This window comes from Sceloporus occidentalis, unplaced genomic scaffold (genome assembly GCF_023333645.1).
Source record: "Sceloporus occidentalis isolate IW3139 unplaced genomic scaffold, rSceOcc1.0.p SCAF_46, whole genome shotgun sequence".
NCBI classification, from domain to species: Eukaryota; Metazoa; Chordata; class Lepidosauria; order Squamata; family Phrynosomatidae; genus Sceloporus; species Sceloporus occidentalis.
This window is the reverse complement of record NW_028317026.1, coordinates 212,299-224,717: the sequence shown is the minus strand read 5'-3', so window position 1 is coordinate 224,717 and position 12,419 is coordinate 212,299. Positions and strand designations below refer to the sequence as shown.

The 12,419-nt window shown below is 40.1% G+C and overlaps 1 protein-coding gene across 1 annotated transcript in view; it reads left to right on the top strand.

Annotated features, from left to right (window-relative positions):
- The first annotated feature begins 2,829 nt into the window (after positions 1-2,829).
- Positions 2,830-12,419, top strand: part of LOC149289299 (uncharacterized) — a 36,896-nt gene continuing 27,306 nt past the window's right edge. Inside the window, exons 1-15 of the mRNA XM_089490712.1 lie at positions 2,830-2,885; positions 3,031-3,116; positions 4,807-4,896; positions 5,041-5,159; positions 5,368-5,487; positions 6,158-6,239; positions 6,377-6,444; positions 6,529-6,603; positions 7,318-7,369; positions 7,460-7,547; positions 9,149-9,278; positions 9,963-10,088; positions 10,397-10,552; positions 10,700-10,859; positions 11,349-11,511. Of these exons, the coding sequence (XP_089346838.1) occupies positions 2,830-2,885; positions 3,031-3,116; positions 4,807-4,896; positions 5,041-5,159; positions 5,368-5,487; positions 6,158-6,239; positions 6,377-6,444; positions 6,529-6,603; positions 7,318-7,369; positions 7,460-7,547; positions 9,149-9,278; positions 9,963-10,088; positions 10,397-10,552; positions 10,700-10,859; positions 11,349-11,511 (1,571 nt within the window). The remainder of the gene's footprint in view (positions 2,886-3,030; positions 3,117-4,806; positions 4,897-5,040; positions 5,160-5,367; positions 5,488-6,157; positions 6,240-6,376; positions 6,445-6,528; positions 6,604-7,317; positions 7,370-7,459; positions 7,548-9,148; positions 9,279-9,962; positions 10,089-10,396; positions 10,553-10,699; positions 10,860-11,348; positions 11,512-12,419) is intronic.

Below are 12,419 nucleotides of genomic sequence, written 5' to 3'. Positions count from 1 at the left end.
CTTTCCCTGCCGCCCCCCATTATCTACCCTTCCTCTCCCCCCCCCGTACTTACCTTTCAGCAGTCATGCGGTGAGTCTCTCTGCTCGGTCTCGGTGCCGGCTTGTAATGCTGAGCGCCGGAAATGACGGAGAGAGAGGGGCGCCGAGCGGGTACTGACAACTTGGTAAAATAAAACCACTCAGCGCTCTCTCTGTCTTTTTGGCTTAAAAAAAAAAATAAGGACTTGGGGCAGCAAAGTGCAGCCCCTTCAAAAGTGCCGCCTGGAGCGGTTGCCCCACTCGGCTCCATTGTCGGGCCGGCCCTGACGGTTTGTTCCAATGGCTTTGATTAGGATGACGGTTGGGAGCACTGTAAAGGAATGTTGGACGCTTCCCTGAACAAGTGGCTTTTCAGAGAGGTTTTGAAAGTTGCGTACGAGGCAGAAAGTCTGACGGAACGGGAAAGGGAATTCCACAGGAGGGGAGCGGCGCGGGTGAAATCCTGAATACGGGAGTGGGAGGAGGTAACAACAGTAGAAGAAAGCCGCAGGTCGTGAGAGGAGGGCGGGTAGGGGTGTATTTGGTTACAGTCAAATCCCTTAACCCATTCAGTGCCAAGCCCAACAGTGCCATGACACCCCCTATTTGCAACTCTGCTTCCCAGATATGCCTTATACCCCCTATGCCACTCTGACCTCAGATATGCCGAATACCCCCCTATTTGCCATTCTGCCTCCCTGATATGCCTTATAGCCCCCTATTTGCCACCCTGCCTCCCTGATATGCCTTATACCCCTATTTGCCCCCCCAACTTACCGTCATAGAAGCCCCTGCGGAAGGGTTGGGTAGCAGCGGAGATGGTCTGCGAGCATTGCACAGACGCCCCTCGGCTTCCAGAAAGGAGGCTCCAGGTCCCCTGCAGCGCTGCGGGGGATCCTCCTGTCTGGCAACCTCCACTGCTGCTGGACGGTACTTACGCTGGGGCTTCTATGGTGAACCACACAAGGCAAAATGCCGCCTGGGGCGAATTTTAAAATGCTGCCCCCCCCCCATTATCTACCCTTCCTCTCCCTCCCTATTATCTACCCTTACCCCCCCCCCCTGTACTTACCTTTCAGCGGTCCTGCGGCGAGTCTCCCTGTTCGGTCTCTGTGCCGGCTTGTAATGCTGAGCGCCGGAAATGAGGTAATCTTCCGGCACTCAGCATTACAAGCCGGCACCGAGACCGAACAGGGAGACTCACCGCAGAGGAGAGAGAGAGGGGCGCAGAGCGGGTACTGACAGCTTGGTAAGCGAAAACCACTCAGCGCCCTTCTCCCTCTTTCGCTTTAAAAAAAAAAAGGGCCCCACTCGGCTCCATTGTCGGGCCGGCCCTGATAAGACAACCTCGATTATAAAACAAGGGGTCTTTTCTTATATTCAAGCAAATATGGTACTTTAATTTCTTTTGTACCAGTTTTTACACAGAATTTATCACCTGTACACAATTTTGTGTTAGCAATATTAACAAAGAATATGCTTACATATACACATATCTAATACAAAGAATCTCAGGAAATATTGTACTACTCGGGAATAGATGCCAATTGATAGTAACTAACACTGAGGAAAATCTGCTTTGCTTGGTTATTAAAATTAATAAAAGAAGATGAGGAAGCAGAGTTGATAAAAAGCAAGCACCATAATGTATCTCTTGGATCCTTTTCAAGTGGTGGTGCGTTCCCGCAGGGTTTTTATCTCACTGATATGTTATTACCTAGTCGGTACAAATTTACCACTGCGCGATAGTATATTTTTTTTAATTAAAAGAGAACATTTAAGTAAAGGCCATTGCTGGCTTCCTGCAGACCAATTGGTTGTAACAGAGTTTGGTGCACCTTACATAAGAAATGCACTGGAAGACACGAAGTGCCCATCAGGGTCTGTCTTGATTTTGGTTGCTCCCCCTGCTGGTCGATTGCACACATTCCAATCAGCAATGCAAGACTATGAAGCTTTGCTTGCTGATCACAGTGAGATCAGGGCACGGGGGATCTGAGGGAAGAGAGTGAGAAACATTTCTCTCTCTTCCCACAAAGGGCAAAAAGTTTAAAAAAAAAGGGTTGCTTCTACTAAAATATAAATAAAAATAAGAAATAAAAAATATATAAACAATACAGTGTGCTCAATGCTGTCATAACATGTACATAAAGTACCAAAGACCCCTAATCTCTATCCATATTTCACTAGTAGTGCAGAAATAAATAAATAAAAGTAATTATTAAAAAAACCCTAACATTCCATTGCCCGAACACTTCATGAAACACTGAAAAAGGGAATCTTATTTAAATCCACATGGCAAAAAAAACCAAAACCTGTACGGTATTTAGCGCACTAAAACCACCGGCGCTGAAGAGGTTAAATGGGAACGTATAGAATCAATCAATAAATAAACAAGAACTGACAGGCTAACAAAAAGCGCGCTCGACCAGTTTGTTCCGTCTAGCGGCCTGTAGCTGTCCTCCGTGGACGAGTTCACTATATTGGTGTTCGGAGGGAGACTGATTTAGCCAAGCATTTGGGCAAGGATATTTTTTGTTGATAATAGTTTAATGTGGAAAAATAAAAAAAATACTTCAGTGCGCCACTGCAACTATCCAGTTGTTTTCTACACAATGAAACGCAGTAGTTTAACTTATTAATGGATGCGTCCGACAGGAGCTGTGACGTTAATGCCTCACGAACCAATGAACGGACACTGTGAGGGAAATTCAAATCTAGTGAAAGGGACAGGCTGTCGCCGCCCGGACCTATTGAGGGAAGTGTGTTTGGGGGACGGTGACTGCCACCGCCGCCACCACCAGCCCGAAAATGTCGGAGGGAGACGCAGTTAAAGTGTGTGTGAGGATCCGACCCCTTATACAGAGGTAACAAAATATGTTAGCTAAATGCTATTAGTGTCCTGTTGTTGGCTTATCTGAGGCGGCTGAACATTGTTATTGTAGCGGATGATGGGGTCGGTAATGGCAAAAGGCGAATTGTTGAAATTTACTCCGTTTTCCGTTAAAACAGGGAGCAAGGGGACCAAGTGAATCTGCTGTGGAAGTCTGGGAAATCCACTATTTCTCAAGTTGATGGGGCAAAATCTTTCAATTTTGGTGAGTAGTATTTAGTCTGTGTAACCAGTCTCTCGTTCTTAACAGACTCACAAAATGTAACCAGTTCTGCATTAAGTAATGGAAGGGAAAAAATATACTATTTAACGTGCACCTGACAGGAGAAAATGGCACTGGGGGTGCTTTTAGGAGGGAAATAACCTGTATATCTGCAAGCCAAATCATCAGGCCTACCTATGGAGTAATATGCCGGCCGCCAAAGCTTTCATCCTATATTTGTGATCTATAAGTGTCTGGAAGGCACTTTCTAATGACAGTCTGAGAACCGCGATTACGATGTAAAATAATCCATGGTGTGGTTGTAACCTGTGCCTACTAAGTATGTGTTTGAGCCACTCCATAACTAGTCTTTTTTTTTTGACTAGTATTACCCCTCGGTTTAACTTTCGCAGCCTGCCCTTAATGGTGATGGGTTATGGATTGCTTGAGTGTATGTGAATGAAGCCCAAAGTAAGTTCTTCGAGGTGTGTGCGCCGGTGGGCTCTGTAATGCTATTACAATAGGTGGGCGGTGAGTATTAACTGTAAAAGTTACAATAGTTGTATCATGACATCATGCGCCTTCTGCATGTACATTATTGGCCTCCGAGTATAAATAATCTCCCATAAAATGAATGTGGCATACATTCACAGCGTTAGCAATATCTGTCTATATGAATTATCAAGGAATACCAATCACAAAAGTTACGGTGGGTAGAGGTGATAGAAAACCCTTCCACTAAAATTGAAGGGGGTAGTAAAAGCGTTATTAAATACTTATCTACAGACACCAGAAAAGCCAGAAGGCTTGTTTTTCTCTAAGTAATCTCATGGTGCTGTCACAACCACAAGGGATTCTGGGTAGGTACATGCAAATAAGGTCAACAAATAAAATAGAATGATAGCCAGTGGGGTGGAATATAATCGATAAAGCACTCTGTATGTTTCCTCCCATTTGCCAAGGTAGCTCCGGGTAATAGGGTATCATTTTGGTGTCCATTGTCTTGGCAGTACTGCTTGAAAAGTTTTGATGTTATTACCCCTTTTCTTACCTCCATTTAGCCAGGTATATATTGTAAGCCTGGAAGAGAAGTACTCCCCTCATCCTTCTGTACCAGTATGCTTGTTAATCTTATTGCCGTATTCTTTGCTGTTAATAATTAATATTCGCTGGCCTGCCATTGTAATTGCTGTGCGTAATCTCTATAAATGTAATGTAACGTAGATGTGCAGCCACAATGCGATGCGTACATACCGGGAATACATTTTATGAGCCAGGGTAGAGAAACTTGCCAATCCATTTGCCAGCATATACATGTATTGTACATTTATCCTGATAGTACGCAGATAAGGGTGGTAAAGGTTTGTACTCAAATGTATAGATCAAATATTGTTACCAGTTTGCATTTTGCAGTGTTTGTTTTTTTGGTTTTTTTTGTATATGCTTCATTTTTCAGTGCCGTTTAAGTTTTTATTTCACCTACAATACCCATCAATTGTTAAAGTACCCTACACTACTTAAAGCAATGCTCAAAAGACGCTATACCTCAGAATTATTGTATACTAAGATGTTGAAAATGCCGTTTATAAATGTATAACTACACACGAATACACCCGTTGGACAGTGCTACGGGGTTCGATGGTGCTATATAATACAATTAATAATAATAAATAACTGAACTTCTCTCTACTAGATCGTGTGTTTCATTCTAATGAAACAACTAGTCAAGTTTACCAGGAAACTGCAGTCCCTATTATCCGATCGGTCTTACAGGGCTACAATGGTATGTATTCACGTGTTTCTGCTGTTAGACTTTTTCATTTTTTGATTAATTACCATGTCTTTTACGTTACAAAGCCATAGGAATATTTGCTAGTTCACATGCCAAGAGTACCATTTCAAATTTTTTTATTTGTTTAATTTTAAGGAACGATATTCGCCTATGGGCAGACATCCTCCGGGAAGACGTACACTATGATGGGTACGCCAAGTTCTTTAGGAGTAATTCCGCAGGCAGTCCAGGATGTTTTTCAAATAATCCAGGAGGTGGGTATTAAATTGCAAAAAAGTGTCTAATTTTATGACTATTTAGATCTTGGTCACTTTGGAATATCTAGATTCAAGATATCTGTATTTGTTCCCAAAATATCTGACATAATGCATGTAATGTGTTCCTTTTAACAGTGAATGGGTTATATTCCCCCCCTTCGTGTGCTTCTCACATTGGCTCATTGTTTGTATGTTGTCCCCGCAGATACCAACTAGAGAGTTTCTATTGCGTGTTTCCTATATGGAAATTTATAATGAAACTGTTACGGACCTCTTGTGCGATGACAGAAAAAAGAAACCCTTAGAAGTTCGAGAAGACATCAATGTAAGTCAACAAAACTTGATGGAGTTGCAGGAGGAAAACACAAATTAATAATTGTGAACTTTGGCAAAGATTGGTGGCCAAATGGCTGCATGGCAAAAGTCTGATTGCTTCTAGTGAAATACCCCGGGCATTTCCAAACTCTGGACATTCTTTAGTAATGGATTTTGTTCCACCCAACTTCTTTAGTGACAATTATAGCAAAATCATACACACATTAGTCTTTTTTTTTTTTTTTTTTTTTTTTATTAATATAATATTCATACTAAATGTGGTATTAAAAGCCTATCTGTCCTTGAAATAACGATGTATGATTTCATGAGGATGCATGAAAAATGAATTGTTCAATGTACAAAGCTCTTGGGTTTTTTGGTATAGGAAGGGATGAAAAGCTCCAAGCTTGTCGCTTGGTGGTGTCATTAAAAAGGGCTTATTGTGGCAAATATTGCAATTACTAACTTGTTTTGCAGAGCTTGTGTTTGACCTGCATCCACACAAGGTGCTGTTTCGACAAAAAGATACATTCTCTCTTTGAAGGTTTATTCACATAAAAGCAACGCTGATATAATTGTTTCTGTAGCAGCGACATATTGTCACATGACAACTCTTCAGAGGACGTTGTTGTAGATGAAAAGGTTTAACCGGTTTTGATTGCTACTTGTATTTTTTCCAGAGGACTGTATATGTTGCTGACCTGACAGAGGAACTTGTGACTATTCCTGATCATGTGATCCAATGGATAAAAAAGGGAGAAAGTAAGGATTTTTTTTCTTCCCTCTAAGTCTTAACTGTCAGTATCCCTGACTCCTCAATGAATTTCCTTTTAGATTGTTAATTTATGCAAAAAGCAGCTCCACAACGAAAGTCACAACATTATTCTTTTCCTCTACAGAGAATCGCCATTATGGTGTGACCAAAATGAATGAGCACAGCAGTCGTTCTCATACTATTTTCCGGATGGTAAGAATTGAAGAGCTTTTTCATTTTAAAGTCCTTTTTTGACATCCGATGCTTAAATAATTTTTTTTCTTTTTTTATGTAAAGATTATTGAAAGCAGAGAAAGAAATGATCCTGGAAATTCAGAGAACTGTGAAGGAGCTGTTATGGTGTCTCACCTGGTAATTAACTTGTAGTATTTTTATAGTTTTTATAATCTATTTTTAGATTTGCTGGTTTTATACAGTTGTACTAGTTTGATGAACTTTCGCTTAGACAAAGCTTTAAATGCACACTTTAGTATGTTAGCTAAGCAGATCTTTTTTTTTATTATTTTTTTATTTATTCCAAAGGTTTAATTACATAAAACACACAAGCCTTTAAGAGTTTTGTTTTTTTAATTTCTAAGGGGGTTTGTCAGATTGAGGAAAACTTTTAAGTGATAATAATTCCCAATCAATTCCCAATCATTTTGGGAAGGGTTTTGTGCATAGCACCCTACACCGAGAAACAGTAAGAGGGGTAGAAGGGTTAGTGTGTGTGCTCTAGCACCAGGGTTGGTGTGTTTGTGAATACATGTATAGCGTTTGTGTATTATCGTGTAGTGTTAGTCACTGTGTGCATATGTATAATGCCATAGTCAGTGTGAGTGTATGTATAGTGTCGGTGGCTAGCTGTGCATGGTAGTAATCCTAATTCTGCATTTTTTTTTGCTGGTTCAATTCTAAACTGAATGTGCTATGGTGAATAGGAAGTATAGATAAAAGTGCTGCTTGAGGCACAAAATCTGAGATGTGATGGATTATTAACACCGACCTTTACAGATTCCCTTCTATTGGAGAATTTGCTAACCTTTTGTTAATGTATTTTAATCTCACCTGATTCTCTGTTGGCAGAATCTGGTCGACCTGGCAGGCAGTGAAAGAGCAAGCCAGACTGGTGCTGAAGGTAACAGGTTTTTGTAGTTTGACTTCTAAGCAAACAAATTGTGACTGTATTCTCATAGTGAAGCTCATATTCTATTTTTTTTCCTTTCAGGCGTAAGGTTAAAAGAAGGGTGCAACATCAACCGTAGCTTGTTTATTCTTGGCCAAGTCATTAAGAAACTCAGTGACGGGCAAGCTGGGTGAGTGTAGTGGTGTTTTCTGAGTTTATATGGTTTTGCAAAATATAGTTCCATACACTGCAACAAATCTTTGCATCTTCAGGAGTAAAGGCTTAGCCAAAAACATGCAAACACTTGAATTAAACAACTATATCTATACACTTCCTCTTCACGCAAACATATGAATATGCATCAGATTTAAAATTATTAATATAACTTTTATGCATATCACACGGTATACATTCTTGAGACATGATTCACGGTAGAATAATCTTAAAAAATTGAAGGTGTTCACAGTTCCAGGCAAATTTTATTGGAACAATGTAAAGCAAAACTCAGTTTTCCATTACAATACTTTATTACTATATAAAACAGTATTTACTTTTCTGTGTGTATGAAACGCACATTTTAAATGCTGCATTCTCTGTGGTTTTCGGTTTTAAAGACATTGATGAGCCCATCTTGTTTACTCATGTTAGAGTTTTGGAAATGTAAGATTTTTTTATGGTTGTACAGATTTACTATATCTGGAGGCAATATTTAAAATGTCATCGTTAATTTGTATATAAATACTGGGGTGTTAATACAAGGTGCAAATTGATTCTTACCATGTCAGCCAATAAGTTACCGTATATTCCGGCGTATAAGACGACCCCCCAACTTTTCCAGTTCAAATATAGTTTGGGCTATACTCGCCGTATAAGACTACCCCTCTACCCAGCAAACAACAACCAGCCAATCCCGACAAGCGATGTACCTTACCGGTGATTGGCTGGTTGTTATACAGACATATACATACATACATACATACATACATACACAGCCCTTACACACACACACATATATATATCTACACATACGCCTGTCCATACATACACATTTATACACTGCCCTCAACACACACATACACACCTGACCATACACATACACTGACCATCTCACACCAACATACACTGCACTCACACCCCTTTCTCCCCATCTCTTACCTTTCTCATCTTCTATCTTCCATCCAGTTGTGGGAGCGCGAGGTCTGTCATTTCAGACCTCTGCTTTACTGCTCCCTCATCACTACGCGCCGGCAATTGCCGAGCACCGCGCGTAGTGATTACAGAGCAGGGAAGCCTAGGTCTGAAGTGCCAGACCTCGAGCTCCCTAATGCTGGGCTAGTTAGAGGGAGGTCGTGATCTCCCCAACCAGCCCTGCTCATCGGGCGCCCGCTGATCAGGGCTAGTTGGGGAGATCACGATCTTGCACCTACCTCAGCGCGGCCCTGAAGACCGGCCCAGGGGAGGCGGCTTCTCTGCTCGCCCCTCCCCTAGAGATTCGTGGCTTCGTGGGAATCTCCGGCTCGGTAAGTACCCGGTACTCGGTTAGTACCCGGCGTATAAGAGGACCCCCGACTTTTGAGAAGATTTTCTGGGGTTAAAAAGTCGTCTCATATGCCGGAATATACGGTATTCCTCGTAGTGCAATGCGGTAGACGTGGATGTGTAACAAAATTGCTCTTCATAACCCAGCTAATGTTTTAATAATGTGACCTTTTATGTGTGTTGGTGAGGAGGTGTTCAGAAAGCACTAACCAGGTTTTTTGTTTTGTTTTGTTTTTTTTTTAATGTTTGCAGTGGGTTTATAAACTATAGAGACAGCAAATTGACTCGAATTCTTCAGAATTCATTGGGTGGAAATGCAAGGACATTGATAATTTGCACAGTTACACCAGTTTCGTTTGATGAAACTCTGAGCACTCTACAGGTAAGTTTCACGTTTAGGAGGTGTTCTCTGCCTTACTCTATGTCCATTATACATATCGCTGATCATAATGGCCGAACAGTTTAATATTTGTTTCATCTCACCAGAGAACATCCTCCAAAAGTCTAGGTTTTTGTACTGTGATAACCTGTGAACCTCACGATGCAGGACTCTCTTAATGGTTGATTTAATTTACCAGCTCCTTTGCTGTCTTTGGGTTAAGTTGAACCTCTCAGACCAAAGTTCCTGAGTGATGAACTCTGTGTGGTCCCATGCTTTTTATATTTGCATAAAGGTGTTAGTATATTGTGGTACCTGCAGTTGTTTGGAAATGGCTTCTAACATAGTAACATAGTTCATAAGGTTGAAAAAAGACTAAGGGGGATCCACAATCTAAAAAGTCATTACACCAATTTCTGGAATCTTCCTGACTATTTAAAGACGGTCAGCTTGGTGCACGTAAACTTTTGGCCCGTTGGAATTCTGATATAGTGAAGTTGTAAACTGTGTGTGTGTGTGTATGTATATATGTATATGTATAGTATAATATATATATATATATATATATATATATATATATATATATACATACATCTCAATTGACTAAATGTATGGTAACATGAAAAGTATGCAATTACTACTGTAGAAATATCCTTGTGCTCTAACTGATGTCCTTTGCTTCTTCAGTTTGCAAGTACTGCAAAGCATGTGAGGAATACTCCGCATGTCAATGAGGTTTTGGATGACCAGGCGCTACTGAAGCGATATAGAAAGGAGATTATGGATTTAAAAAAACAACTTGAAGATTTAGAGGTAAACAAATCTATCATTTTCATTGAACGATATAGCCCAGCAATATAAGGAGGCAGTAAATTAATCTATATTTTACTGGCTCAAACATGTGACTTGGGACATGATAAAGAATTTTGTATGTTTATACAAACATTTTTGTTCCTAAAAAAAATATGATGGAATATTAAATGAAATGTCCTTTATGGTATGCTGAATACCAAAATATGAAGTGAATTATGTGAACGTGTGGAAACCTTTTCTCTGTATATTTCCAGAAAGTATTCATGTTATTTTGAATATACTTTGTATGATAAATTTGTTTTATTTAGGCATCATCTGAGTCACGAGCCCAAGCGATGGCAAAAGAAGAACGTTCTCAACTTCTGGATGAAATTAAACTACTTCAAAAAGAGAGCGAAAATCGAATATGGAACCTGACAAACATTGTTGTTGCTTCTTCCCAAGAATCTGAGCAAGAACTACGGGTAAACTTTGCTTCTTGTATTAATGGAATTTGTAGTTATTAGCTGGAGTAATTTCAGGCACCTTTTTTTTTTTTTTTTATTAATAAAATGTTTCTTTTAAATTTTTACTACTTTACTTTCACATCCTTTCTTACCAATTCAATCTAGGCAAAACGGAAAAGACGTGTCACATGGGCTCCTGGAAAAACCATAAATAGTTTTAGTTCTAGCAACTTTCCCAATTTTGAGATTCCATCAAAGATGACCACTACTTCTAACAAGAGAGCAAAGTTTTCAGACTTGACGTTACTTACAGAGATAGATGATTGTAAGTACCGGTATTTTAAAATCAAATGTAAACCATTCTTCCATCTACGCTGTCTAAACCATATTCCTGATTTCTTTGGCACGTACTGGCAAAACCTGCATACTCCTGGGAATACCAACGTCTTTGTGGAACATAGTCCACCAAATGGGCAAAGCTGCAGTGCACTGCATACATAGCAACATGCCTATCTAGAGCGCTTTTGTGTTTGAAAGTTTGTGGTGCTACACTTCAGGAAAGTTCACAATCAAGTGATAGTCTCTGAAAACAGTGGAAAGGGATAGGCTTTATGTACCTCTGGTAATTAACTGTTCAAGTATGGTAAAATTTGTACATTATGTATGTTGCTCAACTGTTTTTTCTAAAGCTGGAGTTGGCTTTGACAGCAAGAAATATTTAAAATTGGTCCAACTTTGTTGGAGTGTCTTATTTTTCTGTTACGTACATCATATAAACGGTAATAACCTACTATTCTATTTCCTCTTTTCCCAGCTGTTTGTACTGAGTTTTCGGATTTTGATGATCCAATCCGAGCACTTGATGAATTAGGACCAGAGACAGACTGGAATTTTACAAGCAAAGTCACTTGGCGAGAGAAGCCCGCACACTGTCATTCTATGATCGATTTTGGTTCTGATAGGCAAAGTCCTGGCAGGTATAGATCGTCATCACCTCGCTACGACATTATTAAAATAGTATTAATAGCTTTCTACATTTTTATGTTTTGAACCCTGTGCGCACAAAATATAGAATTTGACGGCAGATAAGAACCAGTTGGCCCATCTAATCTGCCTGTTTTCTGGTGTATAGGCTAAGACGAATCAGTCCTTGGTCGCATCTTAGATTCAGGATAGATTTATGCCTATACCATGCATGTTTAAATTCCTTCACTGTATTGGCTGTTCCATTCATCTGCCACCCTTTCAGGAAAGTAAAACTTTCTTACGTTGGGATTTTGTTCTAACTTTTTTAGTTCTGTGCAAATAAACTCCCTTGAAGTATTAAATGTTTCTATTGCATCCCCTCTCTGTTCTCTTCTCCAAGCTATACATATTAAGATCCCTTAGTCTTCCATTGATTCAAGGACTGACTAATTTTGAGGATCCTCGTTACAATGAGATTATATATATATATATATATATATATATATCGCACCATGGCAAAGAGAAACCACTTCCTGGTGCCCAGGGTTTTGCATGGCTGCCATCATGGATCATATACTCTATGCTTTCCTTAGGGGTCATGGTATAGAAGGTGCTCGTCTCGCCGCACCCCTGCAGGGAAACATAGCGTACCGGATTTATGATGGCAGAAGATACGCAGCGGCATGGCTAGTCTCTGTGAGGCTGGGGGGGGTTAGTAGTGTGTCTATTTATGTATACCATAGTGTTGGACTTGGTGTGTGTATATGAATAGTGCTGGAGTCAGTGTGTATAAGTATAGTGTCCATGTGTAAATTTTATATATGTATAGTGTTAGCCAGTGTGCATGCATGTATAGTGGTGTTTGTTACACACACACACACACACGCTAATTCCATATTGTATTAGTGCATGTGTGTAC